The sequence below is a fragment of the Pyrus communis genome, chromosome 17, assembly GCF_041283825.1.
Source record: "Pyrus communis isolate YQ-2024b chromosome 17, ASM4128382v1, whole genome shotgun sequence".
NCBI lineage: Eukaryota > Viridiplantae > Streptophyta > Magnoliopsida > Rosales > Rosaceae > Pyrus > Pyrus communis.
Window position 1 is genome coordinate 4,304,309 of NC_142581.1, and position 27,172 is coordinate 4,331,480.

The window sequence follows — 27,172 nt, forward strand, 5'->3', positions numbered from 1 at the left end:
AAGATAAAAAAGAAGGGCGCCATACATTACCTTGACGGGGCGCAACCGGATCGCTGCTGAGACTCAAATCTAAGCTAAGGTTCGATGAGTTTGCCATTTTTTTCAAAAGTGTTCAAAGAGAAGGGGTGGATGGAGTTAAAAATTTCACAAAGGGCCGGAGTCGAGTTTCAGGAATGGGAAATCTTCAGAGTGTGTTTGTTGTGGTGATCGATAGCTCAATAAAAAAGCCAAGGCGACGCGTCCACCGATTCAAAAAGCCGGAATTTCCGGCGTAATTTTGGCGACGCTTTCTCTGCTTTTCAGAAGACGCGTTCAACTTTGTCAAAAGATTTCTGACAAAGCTGAAAACACGTGGAGGCCATCATCGCAACTACACATCTTTAGCCGGCAAGCGCAAAGTTCGGCGACGCTTTCTCTGCTTTTCAGAAAACGCGTGCAGCTTTGTAAAAAGGAGCCGCATCTGCACTACCACGTGTCGTTCAGAAAGCGAAGGGGCGTCGTTCAGAAATCGAAGGGGCGCCTGCTCAGAAATCGAAGAGGCGAATTCAAAGATCGAAGAGGCGCCACTATTTCAAAAAGCCGGAATTGCGGGATCAAAACGTTTGTCGACAAGGGTAAAAAGTACCACCACTTGATATTATCTCTATATATGTCGACCTTCGTCTTTTATGGCAGGGCAAACCTGAAGAAAATGCCCAACTCTCCCTCACCTCTGAGGGCGCACTCCCAGCAAGGCCTTTCAAAATACTCAATTCTTTCTTCTTCCCCAAAGATGATACCAGATGCCTGGAGTACATATGACCCAGGAGGAAACGGCGGTTTGAAGCATGTGCTGATTCATCCACCGCTTCTTCAAAGCAAAGGTATCTCATATCATCAAGGTCAAAAGCAAAAGTATCTCATATCATGCTCTTTCCCTGTCTTTTTCTTTGTCCTTGTTCTTACTCGCATGGCAAAGTAAAAGAAGCAATCAGCCGGCACTTGGAGTCAATCTTCCGATCTGGAGCCAACTGCCTGGAACCTATTCCTGATTGCTTACCTAGCGTTGCTCTCGAGTAGTCATCTTCAACGGTTGATACACTTCCGGAGAAGGGACCACTTCTGCAAAGGGGAGCGAGAAAGGCAAGTGAAAATGATACATTGAAGCATGTGGAGACAAACATAGGCTGAGTTATCCTCCAACCCTTTTCAATACGAATTGGAAAGATTGAACAAAGAAACAGACCAAAAGGGTATGCTCAGACCTTCGGGGGAGACCAAAAGAACCATCCTGCTGCCCAGTTCAAGAAGTAGCACAAAGGAAAATCAACGATGGGCAGAAACCAGTTCAAGAGTAAGCCTGTGGAATCACAAAGATCAAAAGCCTCAATGCAATTACCAAGGAGAAGATGGAATTTACACTCTATAACCAGATTTGCGTCTCTAAACTCTTCTCTTTGTTAATTACATTCTGCCATGTTTAGTATGTTTAGTTGTTGTTTGTGTGTTTACTTATGTTTTGTGTGAATCTATGCTTAAAACATTGAGGACAATGTTTGATTTAAGTGTGGGGGGGTAACTAAGTATGTTGATGCAAATTCGTTGAATTTTATCACCCATAACTTCAAGTGTTGTTCCTTGCTGTTTTAAAAATGTTTTTAAACTGTTTTAGTGTGTTTTGACTAAAAAATTCGAAAATCCCATAAAAATTTGAAAAATTGTCTTGAAAAACCCAAAAAGAGTTGTTTTAAAGTTGTTTTTGTGTGTTTGTGTCGTAGGTCACCTTCCAACACAATGATAAGGATTTGGTTTGTAATTGCATGACTGTTAAAAAGAGTTATAAACATGGAGAAAAGTTTGATTTACTCTTGGTATATGCTTAGTTATGGTTATAATGTATGACTTCACATGCAATCATAAAAGAAAAATTGGTTTTTGTAACATGCTTGAAGGAAGGAACTCGTACAAACGCTACAACCTTGTGAGACTCGAGCTATTACCTTCTTTGGAGAGTTATAATCTGTGATTCTGTGTTTTCTAAAGTTGTTGCATGATCTCATTATTCCTTGCTTGGCTGCTACTTAGAATGCAATTGTATCATGATAGAACTAAATGCTAGAACTTATATCCGTTTCATTCAAAGCATGACATTGAATTGCATAACATATATCAAGATGAAGTTGTGTAGTTGCCACCATAGCCAAATAGCCTTACTTCTCATATTTCGTATATGTTGTAAGTTTTACCCCCGTTGAGCCTTGTTTAGCCTTTATTCTTTGTTTACCCACATTATCCTCACCTAGCCTAGTGTAGGACAGTCCACACCCTTGTTCTTAATTGATAGTGAGCATGACTAAAATGAATTCCTTTTGAGTACATTATGCAAGAAAATGAGTGTGGGGGAGTAAAAGTTTGTTCTTACGTTTATATGTATGTTTTGAGATTCAAAAGAAAAAGAAGAAGAAAAAAAAAAAAAAAAAAAAAAAAAAAAAAAAAAAAAAGTTGATGGTTGAAGAAAGGGTCCAAAAAAGTTGAATTTGGCCCTAAGTTTTGTGTGACTTTCCCTTGGGTGTTCAAAGTTGACTTCTGCGTTCTTAAGGGAATTCTAAGTGCCTAAATCAATACTTTGCTCAATATTGCTTTAAGAATGTTTGTTTATCCTTCACCTTTCATTGTTAGCCAACACCTTTAGCCCCGTTACACCCCTTTGACTTCTATCTTGATCGTTATGTGTTCAATAATGTGGAGTTTGAAATTGATATGAGCTTATGGAATCACTGGTTCTCATTCTAAGTAGTAGCATTCCATTCATGAGATCATATTCATGTCATTATCGTAAATCCAGAAAATGCTTTCCTTGTTATAACATATGTGAGTGTTCGTCTACATGTTTACATCAATCTTCTCACATATAACTAGTGTAGGGTGTGTAGTCAGAAAATCTGTGTGAAAAACGAGTGCATATCTTGTAAGGATTTGAGCAATTTCTCTAAAGGCATGTTACTGCATTCGAAATGTGTTTTAAATGTTTAATTGTGAACTAGTATGTGGTGACTATGATTAAGAATGTACTTAAGTGTAATGATGGCTAAAATCTGTGTGAATAATGATTTTTAACTTGTCATGTGTTTTGGAAATCCCTGAGACGTTTGTTGGAAGGTTTAGGTTGTGTTTTACTTGTTCGTTTTGTTTTGTTTCTAGTTTCTTTTGTTTTGTTTTGCTCGAGGACTAGCAAAAGATAAGTGTGGGGGTATTTGATAGGAGCATATTCATGCGACTTAAATGGCTTGTTCTCGTGCATTTACGTTATGTTTCTTTAGTTATTTTAGTACTTTAAGCTATTTTCGTGTGTTTGTAGGCCAAAAGGGCTAAAGGAGCAAAAAGATGCATTTTGGAGACGTTTGGAGCACTTTTGGGCTAAGGATGGATAGCTTATGCTTGGAGCCAAAGTGTTGGACGAAATTAAAAACCTAATTGAAGACCAAAGTGTTGGAACCTTGTTCCTTTTAGTTTTAGGATATTTAAACCTTTCCTATATCCTTAGTCGTGCATAACATTCCAACATTCCACTCCTTCATTCACCACTTATCATATCATACACTTATCTTATCATCACCACATATCATATATTTATTACTTATCATATCATTCATTCATCTACATATCAATAACCACTTATCTTATCACTCAACATATCATACACTTATCACTTATCACTTCCATTCACTTATCACTTATCACTTCCATTCACTTATCACTCACCACATATCATTCATTTATCACTTAACATATCATACACTTATCATAATCATTCACTTATTCTTTCATCATTCAACCACCAATTCAACACATGCATTTCAAACCTTTCAACACCCTTTAATCATCTCCCTTTAAGTTATGATTTTATTTCCTAACCCTACATGCATTATTTATTAGCATCTTCACATGCATTCACACACACTTCACACAAACAAACAACTCAAAACCGTGGCCACCTTTGCATTTCAGGATTCCCATTTGCATTTTCAGATTTCCAGCTTTCCCTTTTATTTTCCAGCTTTCATTCTTCATCATTGCAGCCATTCCACATGCAATTCTCCATCATTCCTCCACACAAACACCTTAAACAAATAGCCATATACATCTCCACTCCTCCTATAAATACCCTTGCATTCCCATCATTCAAATCATCTCATTTCATACACAACACACCACAAACAATTCCATTCCTTCTCTTTGCCGTGAGTCCCCTTAGAATCCAAAACCATCTTTCCATTTCCATCACTCCTCACTCCATTCCACATTTCCATAATCCCCCAAACCTCACCTTAGACCTTGTGCTACAACAACGAGGAAGAGAAGAGGACCTAAACGTTCATACAATTCAAGTTTGAGTTGTTGGAATGTTTAGGTGATTCTTTGATTTCAATGTTTCATTTTAATTCTCTTTGTTTTGTACGTATAAGGAATGGAAGAGAAGAGTGCCTAAACGTTCATACAATTCAAGTTTGAGTTGTTGGAATGTTTAGGTGTTTCTTTGATTTCAACGTAATGAGGAACTAAAACCCCCTTTAGCTAGGGGGTGATTCGAAATAAATGTTTATGCTTGCATTTTGATTTGATTACCTTTCGTTGGAATTTCATAAGTTTTGAATTCAATTTGTTTAACCGTTTGATTGATAACTTATTTATGAATGTTTATTAAGAATGCGCGCTTAATTTTCATGCATAAATATGACGCTAGAATATAAGTGAATTTCACCTAATCGTTATGAACTTATATTCACAAGTAGTGGAGGTTGCTTATAAACAATCGCGTTAAACGAATTCTTGGCATAAGTTTCATGCGTATTCCATAGTAACGAATGCCTCGTCAACACTTATAGTTTTCATAATGCTTAATGATCTTTGATTGTATCTTTATTGTGCTTTTCACGTAAAGGACTTTTGGAGAATGTGGTGAATTGCGTTGCGCTAACCCATCCAATTCATTAACTTAAGGAGAACTTGACGGTTAATTTAAGCGGACCTAATTAACCCGGGGCGTTGAGTTTCATAATTTATCGAAAGACCAACTGAGAATCAATCTTGTATGCAAGTGTAACATGTATGGAGATGAACCCCTTAGCTAGCATTCATCCATAAATTTCATATTTACATTCTGTCTAGTTTATTAACTTGTTTCGTTATTTCAATTTTCGTAAAAACCTCAATCCCCCTTTTGCTTTAATGTTCATTTTAGTTAGAATTCAATTTAGTTTGTGTTTTTAAAGCATTTTGAGTTTTTGGTTTGTCTTAGTGTTTTAAACTTTAATTTTGCATTCTTTGAGTCTAGTTTAGTGTTTTAAACTTTATTTTACGTTTTTGAGTCAGTTTCCAAGAGATTTGCATTCCCTCCTAATCCCCGGTCCAGAACGATCCCTACTTATACATATACTACAATTTGACAAAAAGAGGGTTTAATTTGTGTGCGTAAAAACCACGCATCAATGACATCACGGGAGGTGAATATTTTATGGGTGAGAAGATCATATACCTGATAACCCTTTTGACCAAGTGGGTAACCAAGGAAAACACAAGGACGAGCACGGGCGTCAAACTTAGTGATGGGTGTAAGGTTGGTGGCATAACTAAGGCACCCAAAAACTCGTAAGTGGGAATAAGTAGGTGGTGTATGATGCAAAAGTTCATATGGAGACTTATGAGAGAGCAAGGGTGTAGGTAGACGATTGATGAGATAACAAGCGGTTTGGATACTTTCCCCCCAAAATTTTAAAGGTAAGTTGGCTTGAAATCTAAGAGCACGACCAACATTTAAAAGATGCCTATGTTTACGTTCGACTACCCCATTTTGTTGTGGTGTGTAAGAACAAGAATGTTGGAAGGAGGTTCCACATGAGTCTAGGTAAGAACGCATGGAAAGAAATTCACTCCCATTATCCGCACGAAGAGCTTTAATGTTATGATGAAATTGGGTTTTGACCCAAGAGAAAAAGGATTTTAGTAATGGTTGTGTGTCGGATTTGAAATGCATAATATGTACCCAAGTAAAACGAGTAAAATCATCCACAATGGTGAGAAAATATCGTGCCCCATAGTGTGTTTGATGTTTGTGAGGACCCCAAATATCACAATGAATTAAATCAAAAGGTGCGGAAGATTTTATTTCACTAGTAGGAAAAGGTAAACGGGTTTGCTTTGCTAAAGGGCAAACTTCACAAATGTGTTTGGAATCAAACATTATTTCAGCATTAGTTTTGGCTAAGGAATGTAAAGGTGCGGATGATGGGTGCCCAAGGCGCCGATGCCATAGACTTGTGGTGTGGGAAATGTGGTTGGCAAGGTGAGGATTTTGTGTCGGGGTGAGGTAGTAGAGCCCATCAAAATGCTTGCCCAGGCCAATCATCCTCTTCGTATCCATGTCCTGCACAACACAAAAATCAGGATAGAACGTCACTATACATCGCAAAGCTCTTGTCAATTTACTAACAGACAATAAATTGACGCGGAACTTTGGTACATAAAGAACTTTATCAAGAGATAACTCATGTGACAATTTCATTGAACCAATCCTTTTTATTTCCGCTTGCCCCCCCATTCGGTAAGCCAACATAGTCATGCTGAGCATCCATGATGTTGTGTGTTGGTGGCGAATGAGAAATATGATCTGTGGCTCCGCTATCAACAATCCAACATAGATTCGAATGTGGATCTGTTTGTGCTATATTGCATTTAGGCAAGAAAATACCTGTTGCATTGGCAAGTGGCTGTCCATTACCGTTACTAAGCATGGCGATGATTTGATTATACTGCTCGGTAGTGAATGTAGAACCATCAGAAGCATTGGTCTTGGTGGTTGTGGTAGGGGTGATAGCCTCGGCATTGTTGGCTGCTCCTCTCTTATTCTTGGGCTTCACATTTTTTCCATGCCATTTGTGTCCTTCTGGGAACCCAATGATGTAATAGCAACGATCCACCAAGTGTCCATCTCCATCACAATAAGTGCATTTGAGTGACTTACGTGAGAATGTGTTGGAGGTCTTGCTATTGGATGATGATGATGCATAAGTTCGCTGGACTTGCATCGCATGCGAGGATGTCCCCATATCGCGACGGCTAACCACATCCATCTGCCGTTCATGTTGAAGAATAAGGCCATGGACTCTGCGTGTATCAGGTAGTGGACTCATCATCAGAATCGAGCCTCGTACAGTTGCATGGGATTCGTTCAATCCCATCAGAAACTGCATAACTCTTTCTTTCTCTTCCCGTTCAGCAAGTCCTCTCAAACCTGTGCAAGTGCAATCTAATGGATCATGATATGACGCTAACTCATCCCATAAGGCCTTCATCTTTGTGTAATAGGCAGAAACAGAGAGCTGCCCTTGATGATTTTCAACAATTTCTTGTTGAATCTGGTAGATCCTCGAGTCACTACTCTGTGAGAATCTGTCTCTGAGGTCGCTCCAAACTGCAGCAGCAGTTTCGGTGTACATGATGCTGCCGGCTATGTCTGAGTGGACTGAATTCACAATCCATAATGTAACCATGTCATTGCATCTTTTCCAGGCCGCATAATTTGCGTCCAGTGATGAGGGAGCCTTGATGGTTCCATCAATGAACCCAATCTTGTTCTTTGCGCTGAGACCCATGCGCATGTCACGGCTCCATTGCCCGTAGTTGTTTCCATCAAGAGTTTTGGAAACCAGGACAAGTCCAGTGTGATCTGAGTGATGAATGATGTATGGGTCTGAGAACTCCATGAGATTCTCATCTGATTTATTGTTTTTGGGTTTGACTGGTTCTGTCATGTTGTGGTCAATGGTATTTGTGGGAGAGCTGTAGAGATTACGGAAAGGCTATGGTGGTTATTGTGTTTGTGGTGGCGGAAGCATGAAAGAGTCACAGGGATCGGTGCTCTGATGCCATATTGAATTGTGAGTTTAATATTTTTGGTTATTCTTTTCATTCTCTGCTGCAATGGTTTTATATACATCTTACACACACGCATGCAATAAACTACAGTTGTAAAGGTGGCGTGCTTGCTGCCCATGCTGCAACACATCAGAGCACATGAGCTGACACCATGTGCTAGTCTGCTGCAATATTCCTTATGTCCAAATGCTTGCTGTGCTGTCTGTGCACGTTCCTTGCCGTGCTTCTTCCAATACTTTCCTTTAACAGTGCTGTAAGACTCTATGCTGTAAGACGCTTGGCCGGAAGAAGGGGGAGAAGGTGCTTCTTTGAATATGGATTTGTTACCAGCTGCCCCGAATGGAAAAAAAATTGTGTCAATATCTCCACCCCAATATTTGGAGTCTTGGCTGACTTCGGAAGCGGAAGAGCCACATTGAAGTTTGCTTTGTTCAGACGGAACGTAGATTGGCAGCGAGTCCCCGGCCATGCACATGGTTATCGTGTGGAAAAAAAGGGGAAGGAGAAAAGGAGTGAGAGTTTTATTAGGGTGTTTGTTGTTGGGGTTCTTCATGGTTGTAAGAAAAACATAGAAAGGGTGAGGTGTTGCCTGTTTAACTAATTTTCTCACTGGAATTTGGTCTCTTGATGAGGCCGTTTACACTGCCTATTCGCATTGTATTTCTGTGAATGATCACTTTAATATCTTGCTTAGCTACAAGTCTACACAAAGCCTTTGTGCGATGTGTTTCTTCTTGGCATAGTAAGTGGTTCTTGTCAATTCAATTAGAGGATGTGGTTGGAGAAATAATACCACCTTTCTGGAGATACAGAAAAATCTCTTATTATTTGCTTGTGTGTTTATTGTCACATCATCATAAAATTCTTCGGATCAGCGTTGGCCTTTGATGTAGAAAAGAACGACTTTTGTGCTAACCAAAATTGTTATTTGCAATGGGAGCGAGAATAATGTGTTGTGGTGTATGGCACTTGGCGGACGGAGGACGACAACATTGAAGGTGGTGCTTTGGATATGGATGTGATAACAGCTGCTTGGTGTGCTTCTAAAGGGGAAAATGTTTGAGTAAGTATCTCCATTCCAATTTCGTTTATCATACCGATCGAATATGCTGCTGGAATAGCCACATTTTATGGTGATATCTTCCACTGGAGTGTAGATCGTTGGCGAATCTCCTAAAGAAAGTTGATGTTCCACCAAAGAACCAATTGGCAATATGGAGAATAGCGTAACTTATTTTTAAGTCCATGCATGGTGGACGTACAATAGGGTGACAATGGTGTGCAAATACAAACAAGGAAAGGTAAACAAGAAGAGTCAGCCAGGGTTTGTTCAAAGTCTTTACATAGAAGAGACTTGCGCTGAAGCATCACTTGAGCAAATTCCATTCCTTTTCCTCTATCACATTGGATGGATGTATCTGCCTGTCATGATGTGTACACTTTTACTTAAGACTTGGATAACACACCCGAGTTAAATATTTTGCTTGGTTCCCAATGAACGACACAAGTAGCTTTGGCCGGAAGTAGTGAGGTTAAATATTCTGCAAGTAAAATCGGAGTGAGAAATCTGTGATGTGTGGAGCATGGAACTTTGCGGATGGAAGACGATGCCGAAGGTGCTTCTTTGAATATTGATGTGATACTTGCTGCTTGATGCGAATAGGAGGGGAGGAAATCGTACTCCCAAACCGAGTACCTCAACCTCAAGAGTACAAGAATAGGAGAAAAAAGAATCTTACTCCCTAACCGAGTACCTCAACCCCAGGAGTACAAGAACAGGAGTGACGGTCTATCAACCACATGTAGAGATTCAATCTCTTCCATTAATATAGCATCCACCCGAAAATGACCTTTAAGTTTTTAGCATGTTGTTGATGTCGAAGCTCTACTACATGCTGAATTAAGCATGATCTTTGAATATGCACTTGAGATATTTGTGCTTCACTCATTCTTTCTGCACACTTTAAAATTAAGCATCCTTAATGTATTGATCAAGATATTTAACTTAATTTGGAGGGGATAATATTCCTTCATAACTAATTCATTTTTATCTTCAATTTTAACAAAATTTGAAAGATTGTTTCTATTCTTCCGTCGACATACATTTGAATTTAGTGAATGAATTTTTCCTTTTGATGTTTTGTATGTAACTTCACCAACATCGTAGTGGAAGTGTATGATAGAATTTTTATCATTAATAGCCAAAATCTGTTCTCTAATTTCAAATACCCTTAAAAATTAAAATCTAATTACACCCAAAAATCAAAAGCTTTTTTTATCTTCTGCGTCATTGTTCAACGAGGGAGGGGAAACACCGGGGAGTCGCATACCAATTGCCGGAAAATGTCGAACTAGCCCACCAAACTTCCAGATTCAACGGTCTCATCTCTAAAACCACCTTTGATACCATTAATTTATCCATATTTCTTTGTCCATATTTCTTGAATTGTCTTCCACTTCTCTCTCTGTGAAAATTCATAATTTCTTTTCCAATTCATATTGATAAAGTGCTCATAATTTCTTTTCAAATTAGGCTGCATATTGTGTGGCTTAGCCGAATTCTCCCTCCCTTAAGTGTAAAAATATCGATGTACTAAAAAAAAAAAAAAAAGATCATTGATTCTCCTTTTATAAACTAAACACGTACCTTATCTATGTCAAAAAATTTCTGCGGAAATAAAAAGGGTGAGCTCAGAAGTGAATGTCCATTTCATCTCAAGGCATAAAAACGCAATTTTGATCAAGCATCAATCAAGAATCTTTCATTTGGTAAACAAATTCGTATCCCTTTCACGATTTAGGCAACTCAGTAATTTGAATTTAAATTTTTTTTATTTTGCTTGATTATAAATTGTCAGACATTGTAGTTTTTTTTTCTCGAATAAAGTTGTTCCTTGGATAACAGAACAATGGCTTTGCATCCATACCGACTGTAGTAAAAGAGCAGCTTCTAGATTAGAACTTGTTATTTCTCTTGAGCATGTGAGGGTGTTTGGGTAAAGTTGCGAGTCTGCTTTCCTATACTTGGAAGTTTCTTAAAGAATTGACATTTATGGAATTGATGCACTAACTTGTGTGTACCTATTGCATCATATTAATTAAATTCAATTTCCTTAGGCCAGTTCCAAATAGGGATGGATAAAACACCCACGGTTATGGGTAACTGCGGTTACCCGTCTAATTAAAATTTACTATTATGGTTATGGATAACTATTTAGATAAATAAACGATTATAGGTGTACTCTTTTACCCGTGCAATTTAAATAGATGGTTATGAGTATTACCTTTGGTTATAAATGGGCACCTGTTAATAATTCAGGAATACTTCAAGTTTGTTATTAATTTGATTAGGTGATTTGTTAGAAAAATTCAGGATTCCTGCGGATTCTGTTGAATGCTTGGGTTTGACCGATGTCTGATTGAACTTGATTGAACAATTATTTAGATTTGATGCATGCGTAAGAAAGAAATGGAGACTAACTTTAAAATTTGTGCAAGTTAAAAGTAGAATCGTTGAAAAGGAAATAATCATGAAGATATCCTAATTCGATTTTAAACACTAAAAGTGACTTAAGGGTTCATTATCAAACATTTAGACTTCTTTCAAAAAGGTAAACCTTATAAATGTTTGACATGATCAGCGAGACGTATAATTTAAGGTTTTCTTCACGTCAAAAAATATGTTGTTATGTATTATAACATATATGTTGGGATTAAATGTTGTAAGTAATTTTTTAATTTTCAAGGTTAAAAAAAACATGTAGACGGAAAAAAAGATGGGTAAAAATAAATAAATAAATAAATAAAAGATAAACAGATTAAAAAATCGGTAAACGGATAAACGAAATGGTTTTGGTTAAATAAGTATGCGATTATGGATATGGTTAACCGTTTATAAACGGTTATGGGTATGGATATAATTGTTAAGACAATTACCCAACGGGTAAACGATTATGCGGGTATGAGTATAAACAGTTATCTGTAATTAACCGTTATTACTTGCCCACTATAACCATTGCCCATCCCTAACTCCAACCTTGGAGTAAGTCATAAAATTTAGTTTTTATTCCCTCTCCCCCCAACCCAAAAATTTCATTCCAACCCTTAGACCAATTTTCGATTTTGGGTTAAAACTCAAAAATGGGCCAAATTCCGGCCAGCTTGAGTTTGGGTTAGTGGGGGAACCCATTTGTGCTAGTGGAAGACATGAAGTTGGACGACAAGTTGCCAAATTCATGCCCGCCACATGAAGCACGTTCTACAGCCAACATTAATGCTGCAAAGTACAATACTTGGGTGTGTCTACCCCATGTCTGCTAAGAAAATTGAGCTCAACAACTCTTTTGGTTGACCAACGGTTGAAATTCAAATGGATCATTGGTTATCGAATGATCCACATTTAATTTAGTTAATGTTTTTGTTTTATATTTATAAATTTATCGAATATGATCAAATTGAACGGTAAAAAAAAAAATCTAATAGCCCAAATTTAAATCTAACTGCTAAATAATTAAAAAAAAAAACAATTATTTAACTCAAAATTCACCCAAAAACTCTATAAATACTTATGTATTTGTTCAAACATCCACACAAAACTCATTTTTCTCCTACAATTCTTCCAATTTGTCTTAGTTGTTGCTGTATTAATTGTGCTAATTGATGTATTAATTGTTGTTGTATTAACTGCTTTTGTATGTGTTTTTTTTTTTTGTCAAACGATGGATTTTGTTAGATTAGTCACCCACGAGGTTCGAACTCACGCCGTCATGCAAGGGCTAACATATTCCCACCATTGTGGTAAAGGGCCACTTACTTTTTGCATGTGTTTCATATATGTCGGCTTAGTGATTTTTCAATATTTATCAGAATTTAAATATTTTTATGTTAAAATACGAGTTTTTCTCAATTACAACCTAGCTAACTTCTCCATCAACATTTGAAAGAGAAGTACCATAAGACCAACACCTAATTGTTTAGACTACTTCAAAATTTAATTGCAGATAATTTAAGAAACAACAAAACTACTTACGAATTCTGTTGACAAATTATAGCATATATCATATCAGATTAATACAATTTATATGTTCAAGTCCAAGCTTAATATATTAACACTAACGGATTAAAAACGTTGCTCAATCAACCATCACCTTCCATTGGGATCGTTGATCTCAGAGAAGACAGTCCCAGACATTCCTTTAATCGATTCATTAGTAGTAGAATTATGATCACTACTAGTCTTGCTCACCCTGCTCCTCTTCAAGTCCGACGACTCCTCCCAGCTAATAAACCCTACATCGCTCCTAGTCACACTCTCAACGTCATCTCCACTGCCCATTTCATCGTTCGAATTTGAATCCCCTCCAACGCTCTGCTGAAGCTGCAGAGCAAACTCAAGCCCCCACACAACATCATTCATTGACGGTCGTTCGATTCCACTGTCATGCATACAACTCACCGCAATCTCAACGTACTTTTTCAAACATGCATTTCCAATCTTACCCCTCAAGCTCGGATCTATGATCTGATCAAGTTTCCCATTCCGGTGACAGATTTTAGTCCACTCAGCCAAACTCATTTGCTTTTTCTCCGCCGTACGAATCAAAGCTGGCCTCGCACACAGTACTTCGCACAACACTACTCCAAATGAGTACACGTCAGACTTCTCCGTCAATTGTTGACGACGATAGTATTCAGGGTCTAAATATCCGAAACTACCCTTCACCACCGTGCTGATATGGGTCTGAGACACGGTGGCGGACCCCATTTTCGAAAGTCCAAAATCGGAAACTTTGGCCACCCATTTCTCATCCAATAAGATATTTGTGCTCTTTACGTCTCGATGAATGATCGTGTACTTCGCACCTGTGTGAAGGTAATGCAACCCACGCGCTGCCCCAATACAAATCTGTAGTCGTTGATCCCACGGTAGAGGCGGATTATCGGTATTGTAGAGATGGTCGCGGAGGGTCCCATGCGCCATGTAGTCGTACACCAAGATCATCTCGCCGTCGTCCATACAGTACCCGACGAGCGGCACCAGATGGACGTGGCGGAGCTGGGATAGCATGTCGATCTCCGTCTTGAACTCGTGAGCTCCCTGCGACGACTCCGATTTCAGCCGCTTGATTGCAACAGGGCGCAACCCACCATCCATGTTGACATTTCCTTTGTAGACGTGTCCGAAACCGCCGACGCCAATAATGAAAACACTGTCGAAGTCTTGGGTGGCGGCTTTGATCTCCGCCAGTGAAAAGTAGCGACACAAATCGGACGGTAAGGAAGAGCCACGAGTCTTGGTTGACTTGGTCGTCGAAAAAGAAAATGGACCCCACTTTGTTCCTTGCCCGGAGCTTGAGTCCTTGACCTTTCTTCCTCTCCGGAAAACCAAAAATCCGAACACAGAGGCTAAAACAAACACACCTGAAACTACACCGGCGATGATGGCAAGCAGAGGAATCGATTTCTTGTCTGAAACTTTGGGGCTTTCCGCCGGAGCTATGTTGAGAGGCGGGTCTGGGTTTGGTCCGGCGAGATTCCTATTTGAATCATTGAGCTTGAAGATCTCTAGCCCGTTCAAGATTGCATCGCTGTATTTCGTCAACCAATCTTTTGGGTGGGCTTGCAATGCAAGAAAGAGATGAACTTTCTTTTTACTTCCGGCGCCTGCAGGCACGAAAACGACGTAGTCTTTGTACACCGGCTTCCCATAACCTTGGCTCAACGTGATTACATCCGCCATCTGCTCTGCCGTCTGATTGGCGATGAAGATTTGAAACAGCCGGTCCCTGGGCAATGTAACATCACCTTCGAACTCACAAAAATGAAGCCGAATAAAGTAATTAAACATAGAATCTACCGGAAACCCCCAGGTGAGATTATAGCTCTTGTTTATGGTTTTGTTCAACCCCATCGACCGACCGGTTCGGTAAACTTCTTCCGGAGCAGAGTACTTCGGAATTTCCGAAAAGTCGAGCTCAATACTACTGTTTTGCGGCAGAACACTAAAATTTTTACTCAAATCGTCCAAATACTTGTCCTCCACTTGAATACCATCCCAGTTTCTGTACATTCCAGTGTCCTGATTGAACGAGAGCTGAGATCCGCCGACGTTGATCCGGTAGACCATCTCCATGGCGGTGTTATTTTCGATCGGATACGGGTTTATGCTGCCTACGAGAACAGCCCCATCTGCGCTTTGCGGCGGAGTGTAATAAAGATTGTCGGGCATGGACACGATTTCGATTCCATTGATGAAGGCATAGGTATCTGGACTTGCTCTGCTCGGAGTGAACGTGATGTTCAAGCTCTGTTCGGATGCAATGTTGAGACAGAACTCCCTGGATACTATGTCCGACGAGGAAGCGTCGGCGGTGACGGAGGCGTTGAAGTCACGGAGAAGGGTAAAGCCGCCGGCTTCGACTGAGAAGAGGGATTTAGATCGGTCGAACTCGGCGGCGTAGAAAGTGGGGTAGAAGTACAAGCGGATGAACTTTTGGCCGCTGGTGAGTGGAAACGTGTACGTAAATTCGGAGCGAGAGAGCCGAGCTGTGGTGTAAGGCACTTGGCTGGAGGAGGAGATCGGGGTTGCTGCTTTGAGTACGGATGAGCTGCCAGCTGCTTGGGAGGGGGAGAATTTTGAGTTGATATCGCCACTCCAAATTCGTCCGTCCTGTTGGTTGACTTGGTCGCCGGAAAAGCCGCACTGTAGGGTGATGTCATCGACCGGTTTGTAGACAGAGGGAGAGTCTCCGGCCACGTGTAGGGTTATGATTTGCAGAAACAGGGTAAGGAACAGATGAGAAAGATTGGGTTTCATGTTAAGGTGTTTGCTGCAATTTGGAAACGGGGGAATCTGTTGCTGCTTATTATCGTAAGCTTAACAAAATTCCATTTATAATTGAACTTCTAACTGGATTTTGAATACTTTAATGGTGAAGTGTTTCGTTGTAATTGGAAAACTGGGTGTCTGAAAATTCAGAGGTTTTTTTTTTTTTTTTTCACCAAATTTCTGATGAATATTAAAGCAGCTTGTCTTGTCCTCTACTCTGAGTTTGAGTTGTTATATTATTGTTTGAATGCACAATTATTGAAAATCTAGGGCAAAACAAAAGTAGTGGGGCATGAGAGAAAATTTAAGGACAACCATTAAAAGAGGTTTGAAAATTTTAAATTTTAACAATAAAAATAAAATAAAGGGTACAATAATAGTATCAAGATTGACTTTTTAGTGTAAAAATATGATTTTTCGTTAAAGTAAACAATATCGAAAACTTTTCGTTAAAGTTCTCAAAATTTAATGGAGGAGTGACTTCTCCAGCCACTTTATATTTTAAGCTTTTTAGTTAAATGATCGCGGAAATTAGCAAAATTATTTATATTGTTTTTTGAGATTTTAAATTGATAGCAGTGGTTTTTAAAATTGTCTATCGTCAATTATTTTGGTCATTTCATCCAGAAAATTTGTTAAATTAAAAGTAATTTTTGTCAAATTAACTTCTTTACTTGAATTGATATTTTCTTCAACGTGACTTTGTATTCATTATGTCACAATTACCCAATTTGTTTCATTTAAGTCTCTCTCTCATGGGTCAAAGACTTTGAATGCATGTGTGGTCTAAATTAAAGATTCTCAATCATCAACAATAACGTTAATAGACTATAAACTATTGGTGGTGGTAGTGGACTTGAAGAGTCAAAGTCTTTGCCACAAGTCTTTATGCATGGTGGGTCGTTTGCTTGTATACTTTTCCGAACAAGTAGATATTGTGTTGTCTTGTTATACACTCTAATGAATAATGATAGGTAGAAAAGTCTCACCACTAGCCAGTTACAAACAGCCCGTCAAATGGTATCCAGCTATGAGTTAGTAAACGTCATGTACAAGAGGTTGCGTCGGGCTTTCATTTTTTTTGTTCGAGCTCATGAGGAGCAAATTGTTGCTATGGAAGAGGATTTTGGGAATGAAATATGAGCAGCTAAATTATTAGAAATCAATTTCAGATGACTGAAGTTAAGCAATCTTAAACTAGTCCATATCATTTTCGTTAATTGTTTTTAGCGGGTATTGGCCTAGTCCCTCCCGTTTGTTGTACTTTTCCTTTTTTTCTTCTTATTATTAATAAAATCTTGTAGATGGGGGACGGGCGGGGGGTTTCTGGATGCAACTATCATTTCTCCTTTGGGAGAGGATTGGTGCCTATCACGCGACTATTGACGAATAGCTAATCTCGCCTAATCCGTCTCTACAAAAAAAAATTTAAAAAAAAAAAAAACCGTCATTTTAACAATCATGTGTCTTTACAATGTGATTTTTGTGGTAAGATGATGATATTATGCACAAAGATTTTTGTTAGCATTAATGCATTTTCCGATTTACATGTAGCATTGATTTTAAGTGCACGTCAAGATTGACATATAAAAGGTTTATGCTGACTTGGCTGACGGAAAGCCACACTGAAGGGTGATGCCATCGATCAGAGTGTAGACAGAGGGTGAGTCTCCGGTCACGTGTAGGGTTATCATTAAACCTCTACTCTGGGTTGTTATGTTATTGTCTGCATGCTCAATTATTGAAAATCTAGGGCAAAACAATAGTAGTGGGACATGATTTCATGGAGGAGTTCGTCGTTGATTCATCAGAATGGAGATAATTTTTAGTGTGTTCGGGAATATATGACTGGTATGTCAAGTGACAACATAATTGATTATTTTTTTTTTCAAAGATTAACTAATTGTATTATGACACTTGGTATACTAGGTTATGTTATTGATATTGAAAAATCTATTGGTACAATGACTTCTCAAGCCACTAACTAACATACGATCATGCGCGAAACTTTTTCTGATATGACTTTGTAATATTGGTTTAGTACGCCACAATTATATTGAATTCATTTCATATAAGTCTTTTTCAAACAGGATAAGTCAAAGACTTTAAAGGCGAGTTCATCATCCAGAAAGATGCAGCGCACTCCGGACAAACAATACCAGCTATAGATTTGAATGTCAAATATTTGGCTGCACGTCTCAATCATCAAGAGTAGAGTTAATAGACTTGATACAAAGGGTAGTAGAGGAAAAATCCATAGTCTTTGCCACTAGTCTTCATCCATAGTGATTTGCTTGTATACTTTTCCAAACAAGTAGAGATTGCGTTGTTAACTTGTTATATTGTCTTATGGAAATTGGAAAATGCTAGGTTGAAAAGTCTCACCACCAACAAGTAACAACCAACCCATCAAATGGTATCCAGGTATGAGTTGGTATACGTCATTTTAGCAAGCATGTGTCTTTACAATGTGATTTTTGAGGTACGATGATGATAATACGCACATAGATTTTTGTTAGCGTTTATGCATTTTGCAATTTACATGTATTATTGATTTTAAGTGTATACAGATGATTGATTTTAAGTGCGCATAGACGACTGACATACCCTATTCTTATAAGGCATTTGAACAAATTAATACTTAATATACTCGACCATCCTAATATAATATAGTTTGGCTACAATAATATTAGGGGATATCCTCAATCAGTTGAGGCATCGAGCTTCTGCCTAGCTAAGTTTATGTTGACATGGTGTATAATGTATATAACCAAAAAGCACATTGTCTTCATAGAATTTCTTATGTTCATCTGTTTTGAAATGGAAGTGATATAAAACCAACAAGTTACAAGAAGACTGGCGTTTTACTAAATTTATGGTTAAATTTCTGCTAGTTAAAAATTAGTGATAATTATGTGATTCATGAATGGGATGCATAATATATATTGGGTGGTGCTATCCATACACACTCCATCTCATTTTTTCTTAACGGTTGGGTCAAATAACTTGAAAAAAAATCAAAATATAAAAATTAACAGAGGTTTAGGCACCACCCTTATATTATATAACAATATGAACCATTATTTATTAATTTGAAACATTTTAATACATGAATCTACTCTCAAAACACATTAGCATATATAATTAAACGAAAGAAGTGGAAAATATACTTTCCATATCCATTTTGAGTAGTGTTCTGAGAGACAAATGACCATAAATAATTAAGCGAAATAAGTGGAAAATAAAGTTGTTAGAGTGTCTGGTAAACTTGTTTTGTAAAAGTACTTTTAACTAAAAAAATACTGGCTGATAAACTTTTGTATAAAATTGCTATGAGCATGTTAAATGACTAACTAATCACCATGCTTTAAAAAAAAATAAATAAATAAATAAAACGTTTTTTTAGAAGTATGGTAGACTCTACTTCTGCGTTTCTATGCTTTTCGATTTTTGATGTTCTAAATTTTTTAATAAGCTTTTTTTTTTTTTTTTAAAGCATCACAACTCCAAACCAATCTGTAATCACTTCAGGCATTGGGAATCGGAGGATGTGCACCATCAGTTCGGAAATTTTCCTTGAGCATCTCGGCAGGTATGTTGTCCCCGATTTCTTTGAACAAAAATTCAGGCAACGGAGAGTTGAAGCACACCTTCAAAGCTGTCAAACTCGTTAGGAGTTTTATCGAACAAGGCTTCGACCTCCGGTCTAATGAATTGGGCTATAATTTCAGTGCATGTGCCAGGACGTCTGACATCTTCCAGTGTCCAAATCGTAACTTACGATATTGCTGCATAGATAACCCTCCTCATATTGTTGGTTGAATTAGAGATTTATCTCAACCAATCAATGTATTAATGAAGCATTGTAATCATAGGTAATTTCCTTTACTAACCTAGGTATAAACCAAAGAGAAATACTTAGTTACGGATAAATCTTTTTTTTTTTTTTGACAAACGAGAGGATAATATGCACCGAATTTTTCTAACTATGGGGATGGGAGAAAATTTAAACTCAAAAAATAGTGAGTTCAAGAGAAACGCTCTATCTACCAAGCAATCCGCCACTTGTTTGACCAATCAATTAATTACCTTGCTATTGATCACAATCTGTTCTTTTCAATATTATTACAAAAAATGCCATGGTAATCATAGGTCATGTTTCTAAATTGTGTCATTTTTCATTTCCTAATTTATAACATATTGTTGGTCAACGTAAGTGTTTTGTAATTAATATTGTAATCAATAACTCGAACCTTACTTTATATTGTATGGAATCCGCAAATCGTAAACCATGTATGGGGGCTAATGCATGTCCTGTGTCGGAAGGTTAAGGAAGCTAATGGCCTAATGACATGGAAGCCGGCAATTAAAACTGAGAAGCGACCATAACTATAATGGTCCTAAGTCAAAAAAATTTATTGTCGAATAAGTTTCAAGTTCCAACACAGTACGAAAGACGTAACGATCTTGATAGTCGTATTCAATTCCAACCCAAAACCCAATTGTCAAATGAACCTCTCACACCTTTCTCAAACTCTGTAAGCTAGTTGGTATCCACATTCCCATAGGGCTAAATGGACCATATCAAATCAACCCAATCAAAAGCCCAATCAGATTCCAAACAACCCACATCCAAATCAAACACGGGTCAGAAATGACCCAAATTTCAAATCGGGTTAGTCTTCTCTGTCTGTCTTCCCCTAAAACCCTAGACTTTCTTTTACCCTGGTGTCACAGAAAACGCAAAAGTTTTAATCTTTGAAAATCGTAAGGAACCATGATGAACGGCGGTCGGCACCAAAACAAATTCGCATGGAAGCCAAACCTCGGCGTCAAAATCAACGAAACCGAGGTCGGAGGCCGGTTCCGGCCGCTGTCGGATATAACGGGGGTCTGCCAGCGCTGCAAGGAACAGATCGAGTGGAAGCGCCGTTACGGAAAGTACAAGACCCTGACGGAGCCCGCCAAGTGCCAACGTTGTACCAAACGCGCAGTCCGTCAGTCCCACCATAAGCTCTGTGCTGCTTGTGCTAAGGAGCAACGTGTTTGTGCGAAGTGTTGCTGTCGTGTCGAGCAAATTGTCGGAAAAGACCTTGCGGAAGTGGAGTCTGAGCAGAAGAAGCTTCAAGAGGTTTGGTTTTTTAACGTTGTTTGTTGTTAAGTTTACAGTTTTTAACTGGTTTTCGATTCGGAAATTGACGAAAATTGATGGGTTTGTTTTGTTTCGTGAAAATTGTAATGCACAGGCGATCAAAAATGCAAGAGAAAGAGATAGGAGGAGTCTATTGCGTGCGGTATGTTCTCGAATTCGAACACATTTGTTTGTTCTTGTATTGGATTGTGAATCAAAAGTTGCATAATTTGTGATCTCGGATTGTACTGTAACAGATGAATGCTGGAAAATCTGCGAGTGTAGCGAAAGCTGCAAGCGAGAAAGGAGACAAAGCAGGGGACCTGTTCCCCTCTGCCTCACTCGAAGAATATGCAGAGGCAAGCAGAGATGATGAGGATGACGACGGTGATGATGGTGAAGGCGAAGAAGATGAGGCACATGTTTGCAATTAAAAGAGGTGCTAAGTAGTATTTCAGTAGCGAACGTGTCGATTAGGCCAGTTGGCTATGATCGTGTAGTGTGCCATCCTTTGCACGCAAGTTCGAAATCCCTTGCATCTCTTTGTACTATCAATGACAAATTGGGCAAAGATATCCTCGTTTCTTCAACACCATGAAGAAGGTCTTGAAGATGTAAACTGATCAACGTCTTTTTTTTCGTGTTTCTTTCATTGTTTTAGTGGTCCACGCATAATTTTGTACAAGTGCTTATGCACAGAAACTTCGAAATTTTGTTTGTTTTTAACTATCAATGAAGTAGGTCTTGTTTAATATTATCACAGATCAAGTTGCATTGCTTTTGGGGGTTTCTTGGGTTAAAAGCAAGCTGCCAATAAAGTATGCTAGGCACCTGGGGAAGATCGAAAGCTCAATAGAAAAATAAGAGAGATCCAACTTCACTCTTCAAGTCAACAGCGTCGAGAGTGATTGAATCTTCAAATGGTTGTTATTTATCCGAGTTGGAAGGAAGAAGAAAGCCAATCTTACGAAATGCAGAGGGAAAGCAGTTTTAAGCCAGTCAGATGCCTTCTTGCGACGATGCTATGTGCCATTCTCCTTGTCAGCCCCGTTACAGTCTTCATTTTCGGCTTCCACATCTCATATCCGCAATCCTTTTTCTCTTTCAACGCCAGTATCTCCCACGACCAATTTGTTTTGCCTCACTCCCTGCACACGGATGTCGCTCATTTGCAGATCCAGCTGGGACTTTTGTTGCAGCAGCTGCATAATGAAAGTTCCGAATCAAAAGTACTTGTGAAATTTTCAGATCAGGTGCTTCGCATCGCCATTTCTTTGGACAAACTTGCTGATAGCATTAAAAAGAAGCATCAACCGGACAAAGATGAAGCAAGCACCGTGGATGAAGATTTCACAAATCCAGAGGAAGGTGAAGCTGAAGTTGAAGAACAGGTTCCAGGTGGCACAATCTTCACTTCAGGTGAGATTCGTATTTACATTTCACCAAAACAAAACAGGCAGATTGGGAAGAAAAATTTTCTTGGGGTAGAAGCAATAACTCCATCAATTGGGCTGGCTTGTGCCCGAATGGCAACCAATTTAGACCGGTTTATGAGTTATAAGATCCACGGCACGTGCCCAGATGATTCGGAAATAGCTCAGAAGCTTTTAGTTCGTGGATGTGATCCATTGCCAAGAAGAAGATGCTTCACAAAATCACCGCCACACTACGCCAAGCCACTTCCTATAAACTTCTCCCTTTGGACTCAACCTAGCAATGCTAACATCTTATGGAACAGTTACAAGTGCAAAGACTACTCTTGCCTTGTTTCGAAAGAAACCGAGGACCGAAGAGGCTTCTTCAAATGCTCGGACTGTTTTAACCTTTCGAAACAAGCGTGGGACGCACCAACGAACGAGTATGAATCGGCAGAGTTCACCATCGATGAAGTTCTAAGCTTAAAGCCGGGGGAGATAAGAATTGGCCTAGACTTTAGCCCAACCACGGGAACATTTGCTGCTATCATGAGGGGAAAAAACGTTACCATTGCATCAAGTACCTTAAACTTAGGGGCTCCTTTCAATGAGGTCATCGCCTTAAGAGGCCTTCTTCCTCTTTACACATCAGTCGGTTCAAGGCTACCTTTCTTCGACAACACCCTCGACATTATCCATTCCACTTTGTTCTTGGATGGCTGGATTGGAGCTGAACTCCTTCAGTTTGTATTGTTTGATTGGGACCGCGTCCTTCGGCCGAAGGGTCTTATTTGGATTGACAGATTCTTCTGTCACAAGGAAGACATGAAGTTGTATTTGGACGAGTTTAAGAGGTTAGGCTACAAGCCATTGCTATGGAGGGTAGTGCCCAAGACCGATAAGCTTGGAGATGAGCTCTTCTTCTCAGCTGTTTTGGAGAAGCCAATTAGAGGTTAATAATCGTTGTTAACGAGTAAATGCCAGAGGTTAGTAACCGTCGTTAATGAGTAAATTTCTCAATATCTTTGTGTTTTAATGAAATCCTGTGATCTTTTAACTAGTAATACTTGTCGTTAACAGCAGGGATTAAGCATTTCTATTGTACTTAGTAAGGTTTGCAATTACATTGATATTTTAAAGAGAACAATGTATAGCAACATGAAATTATTATATAACTTGCATTAATAATGCATTTTGGAGTACTTGAAGCCAACGAAAGATTTGACACAAAACCGAGCGCAATGATGCTTGAGACAAAACCGAGCGTAGCAACGTTCTAAGATTTCTACAGCCGAATCCACTTAGTGGGATAAAGCTTTGTTGTTGTTGCATTAATAAGTTGAAATTCCCTGCTCAGAGTGAAGGTACACTTGCTATAGAACAAAAAATTCAAATGAGTTCAATTAAATTTTTAAAGAACGATATCAAAACTACGTAGCAGAAAAATTCTTGAACGAATTCGGAGGACCTTTCCAAAAGTATGCATATTGAGATATCTTGGGATCAAACTGCCCAATCGAAATTAACAAATTAGGCTTCAGCGTCCACAATCTCTAGCATTCCTCGGAAATGTTCGGTACCAGTTTGTTTCATGACCAAATTTTCTGTCGTTGCACAGTCGCTCCACGGCAAGAAGAAAAGGTTGCGGATGGAAGAGGAATGACAACACCTATTCATCTTTTGCGCACAAGCGCTCTGAAAGTAAGGAAACAACAAAATAGAAATCAGTTAACAATTTCGGGTATTCGCAAGTCCAATGCTTTTTGCTTGAGAAGTTGAACAGCAGGAATTTAAATAGGTCACCAAAAGTAGATTGAACCTAGAAGTTGGGTAAACATTACGCGACGGAAACATAAAGAGAAGAGGACCCAAAATATAGGTTAAGAGTTCGTACTCAGATATTCATAAGCCAATATCATCGAGGTGCCCCAGGCGGACATACTGAAAAATCTTGGACCTAGCCCTCTGTAGAAACCTTGCCAGCCATCTTCTCTGATCAAGTTCTTAACAACTTCTCTTGCAGTGGGTCTCTTATCGTGTCCCATTGTCTACAATACAGCGACATAATTATTGTAAACACAAATTTGTCGATGACTTGGTCAAATGAAGAATGAGCAAGCTGCAAGCCAGCAAAGTAACCAGATACATTAACTGTTTATATGAATACCTGCAGTCGTGTCTTGATGGTATCCAATGGAGTTGTTATGCAGGATGCTGTTGCACCTGCAATAATTCCACCAGCAGCTTGAACCAACACTATTTTCCCCACGCTCGGAACAGCTTCATCAGAACCAGTTCCACGGCCTAAGAAACTGCTTCATAAACCAGGATAATGTAACACTGAGATATTTTGTCAGGCAATAAAGATAAACTGTTGAAAAAAAGGGTATTTGATTCACCTAAACTCCTTCGCCTTATAACTTCATCTAAGAGGAACGAAGTTCATTTACAAAATTATAGATATTCATTGGCTTGATGGACTTTAGAATTGCTAACCAACCTAACAACCGACAAAGTTGCAGTACTGATGTTTATGTCCGACAACTCATTACTTCTTAACATAATTATCATGTTCCACTAACACACTCAAACCAGAGGCCACCTAAAACGAACAATTAAATGATACGCCTCCAAACTTTTCATGCCCTTGTAAAATGATAAATAGAATGTTCAACAGAAAATCTTAAGTTATGCATGGCCAACATTCATTTGAAAGATATAAAATTTACTGATTAACGAATTATGAATTAGCTGACCTAGTTTAAGAATAAAAACAACTAGAGTTAATGGACAACAAAATACCATTTCTCACCTCCAGATTAAGCGCTGGCTTGAACCATAACTAGCCCACCATACAGCGCTAGATGGAGAGTAAGTCATAATAGAAAGTCCAAACCCTCTATAAAGTCCTCGTATGCCATCCAACTTTATAACCTTACGAGCAACATCCATCCCCCCGGTGTACTTTGCATGGCCCGAGTACCCTTGCACCATCAATCTTTGACTAATCTAAAGAAAACCCATTACTCAAAATTAGCATCTCAAACCCCTAAGTACGAAAGTACTCAAATGAAACCGATAGATCCTATAAAGTTATTTACCACGTCAATGGGAACAAAGACAGCCTGAGAGAAAAGCGAGGCAGTCATTCCAGCTACTCCATTAGCCAAAGCTGCCTCTGTAGCCTCAGATAAGTTGAAGGGTTGAACCATCTTGAAAGCAGCCACCTTGGTGGCCTCTAAAGCAGTGAGAAATATAATCCGGGCAGGAACTGCACCGGTGATCACAGTGCCAAACCCTCGGTATAAACCACGAATACCATCTGCTTTCCAAATGCCTTTGGCCATAGACAATGCATCTCCCTCTAGAGCATCTTTGGAAGCAACTTGTAGCCGGGTTTTCACCACGGATACTGGGTACAGTGCCACTGTGACCCCTGTAAACAAGCCAGCTCCAACCACATAAAATTTAGTCTTATCAAGCCTGCACAAAATTCAATACACCACAAAGTTCACTCATTTGAACACCCAACCAATATATAAATTACGGGTTTCGGATCTCGTTTCGAACTCTTCAATTAATCAAAGAATTCATAGCATCATCAAAACTCAATGGAGCACAAAATTCACTCATTTGAGCACTCGACCAATATATGGGTTTCCAATTTCCTATCGAATTCTTTGATCAATTGAAGATTTCGTAGCATTAATGTCAATGAATGCACACCCAGAAACATCTACAAAACGCAAAAACAAAGCGATAACAAATGGGATTTTCACAATTAATGGACAAAAATAAAAATTGATCGAATAAAGAACGTACTTGTCCCAATTAATCTCGGTGTTGCCAATGGAGGCCGCCATGGAGGTCGCTCGAAATCGAAGAGAAGAAGGAGGAAGCCGGCGACTCGGGATTCAAGAAAGCATCTTGTTTCCGAATCCGAAAAATCCCCCAAGATTCTGGGAAACGGGTACGAAGATTGATTGAAACGATTAGCGCGTGGAAATGTAAGGAGTTTTCTTCTCGATTTTGGGATTTGGGAGAACTTTGATTGCTTGGCGGAGGAGGAATTGGAGAAAACTCAACCGGCCGACTCTTGTTCTGCTTACGGCGGCGGCTCAGCGCGGGTCAGGACGTTGTTTTTGCTTTGCAGGGTGGCGTGTGGCGTGCTTCTCCCAAAATTCATAAAATTAACAACACATTAATTACTTATTCATTTAATTAATTCTAACAGAAAAATTATTTAATAATTATTTTACCAACTGACAACTAACCATTCAATCTCCACTAATCTTCTTCTGGAACAAACTATTAGTATTAATGTGTTCGTGATCTAAAAATAATATTGTTTGTTCAAAAAATAAAAAAAATTTGAAGCATCTAGTAATATTCGAAGTGCCATGATATCAGTATTTTTTTAATTTTTTTAAGCTATTATTTAAGATTTTGACACAAGAAATCATTATCATGTTGCTATTTATTTTACTACTCTCGACTTGTTTTATCCAATCTTCTTGTGAAGACGAAACTTCCTGCCATGAATAGCCTTCAAAACCATTGTCATTCTCTTATGCATTGAACTTCATCAATATTTATGTTTTATAAATCTTTCAAAATCTTTCAAAATCTTAATTGAATACAATTTCAAAAATTTGATTCCGTTTAGTCCGGGTCGGCAATAAATTTGGTCCGGGCCGGGATTGCAATTATAATTGAACAACCAGATAGCCCAGTTGGGTAGATTCTATTTGGTTCCACCTTATTCCTTCCTTTTGAAATTGGATTGGCATAAGTTGGTGAAATAGCAAATTATTGGCTTTTTTTTCCCTTTTTTTTTATTGAACAAATTACTGGGCTTTAACTTAATTAGCGAACCCCATGCAT

General features: G+C 38.7%; 4 protein-coding genes and 1 pseudogene across 7 annotated transcripts; 2 read left to right on the forward strand and 3 right to left on the reverse strand.

Moving 5' to 3' along the window:
* Positions 1 to 6,117: 6,117 nt before the first annotated feature.
* Positions 6,118 to 7,830, reverse strand: LOC148689296 (uncharacterized). The gene is made up of 2 exons (XM_088688425.1): positions 6,728 to 7,830; positions 6,118 to 6,403 (listed from the first exon to the last, which is right to left on the reverse strand). The coding sequence occupies exons 1-2, from the start codon at positions 7,788 to 7,790 to the stop codon at positions 6,360 to 6,362; spliced, it is 1,107 nt and encodes a 368-aa protein (XP_088544551.1). The 5' UTR covers positions 7,791 to 7,830; the 3' UTR covers positions 6,118 to 6,359.
* A 5,106-nt stretch (positions 7,831 to 12,936) lies between these two features.
* On the reverse strand, positions 12,937 to 15,987 carry LOC137709231 (receptor-like protein kinase FERONIA pseudogene; annotated as a pseudogene). The gene has a single exon (XR_015958116.1). The product of XR_015958116.1 is annotated as a receptor-like protein kinase FERONIA pseudogene (transcript).
* Positions 15,988 to 20,450: 4,463 nt separating this feature from the next.
* Positions 20,451 to 21,630, forward strand: LOC137707932 (uncharacterized). The gene is made up of 3 exons (XM_068446874.2): positions 20,451 to 20,873; positions 20,989 to 21,036; positions 21,131 to 21,630. The coding sequence occupies exons 1-3, from the start codon at positions 20,520 to 20,522 to the stop codon at positions 21,305 to 21,307; spliced, it is 579 nt and encodes a 192-aa protein (XP_068302975.2). The 5' UTR covers positions 20,451 to 20,519; the 3' UTR covers positions 21,308 to 21,630.
* A 163-nt stretch (positions 21,631 to 21,793) lies between these two features.
* LOC137707929 (putative methyltransferase At1g29790) lies at positions 21,794 to 23,396 on the forward strand. Its single transcript, XM_068446872.2, has one exon. It carries the CDS (start codon positions 21,794 to 21,796, stop codon positions 23,243 to 23,245), a length of 1,452 nt encoding a protein of 483 aa, XP_068302973.2. The 3' UTR covers positions 23,246 to 23,396.
* Positions 23,397 to 23,593: 197 nt separating this feature from the next.
* LOC137707930 (uncharacterized) lies at positions 23,594 to 26,498 on the reverse strand. Of its 3 annotated transcripts, XR_015958117.1 has the most exons (7): positions 26,111 to 26,481; positions 25,390 to 25,771; positions 25,101 to 25,297; positions 24,456 to 24,603; positions 24,183 to 24,336; positions 23,757 to 23,983; positions 23,594 to 23,661 (listed from the first exon to the last, which is right to left on the reverse strand). XR_015958117.1 is itself a non-coding variant. In XM_068446873.2 (6 exons), exons 1-6 carry the CDS (start codon positions 26,149 to 26,151, stop codon positions 23,958 to 23,960), a joined length of 945 nt encoding a protein of 314 aa, XP_068302974.2. In that variant the 5' UTR covers positions 26,152 to 26,498; the 3' UTR covers positions 23,594 to 23,957. The 3 variants fall into 3 exon arrangements, 2 of the variants coding, with proteins under 2 accessions (XP_068302974.2, XP_088544552.1); XM_068446873.2 differs by having other exon boundaries at positions 23,594 to 23,983; positions 24,456 to 24,600; positions 26,111 to 26,498; XM_088688426.1 differs by having other exon boundaries at positions 23,594 to 23,983.
* Between the last annotated feature and the right edge of the window lie 674 nt (positions 26,499 to 27,172).

Bases quoted from the DNA above. Each gene is read 5' to 3' on its own strand.
- LOC137707932 (XM_068446874.2), top strand. From the start codon at position 20,520: ATGATGAACGGCGGTCGGCACCAAAACAAATTCGCATGGAAGCCAAAC. The intron at 20,874-20,988 runs GTTTGGTTTTTT...TGTAATGCACAG, and splicing joins AGCAGAAGAAGCTTCAAGAG to GCGATCAAAAATGCAAGAGA. The intron at 21,037-21,130 runs GTATGTTCTCGA...GTACTGTAACAG, and splicing joins GGAGGAGTCTATTGCGTGCG to ATGAATGCTGGAAAATCTGC.
- LOC137707929 (XM_068446872.2), top strand. From the start codon at position 21,794: ATGGTTGTTATTTATCCGAGTTGGAAGGAAGAAGAAAGCCAATCTTAC.
- LOC148689296 (XM_088688425.1), bottom strand. From the start codon at position 7,790: ATGACAGAACCAGTCAAACCCAAAAACAATAAATCAGATGAGAATCTC. The intron at 6,404-6,727 runs GTATTTTCTTGC...TGTGTTGTGCAG, and splicing joins GCCACTTGCCAATGCAACAG to GACATGGATACGAAGAGGAT.
- LOC137707930 (XM_088688426.1), bottom strand. From the start codon at position 26,151: ATGGCGGCCTCCATTGGCAACACCGAGATTAATTGGGACAA. The intron at 25,772-26,110 runs GTACGTTCTTTA...AATTTTGTGCAG, and splicing joins ACCGAGATTAATTGGGACAA to GCTTGATAAGACTAAATTTT. The intron at 24,604-25,100 runs GTGAGAAATGGT...TGGTTTATGAAG, and splicing joins AGCCAGCGCTTAATCTGGAG to CAGTTTCTTAGGCCGTGGAA.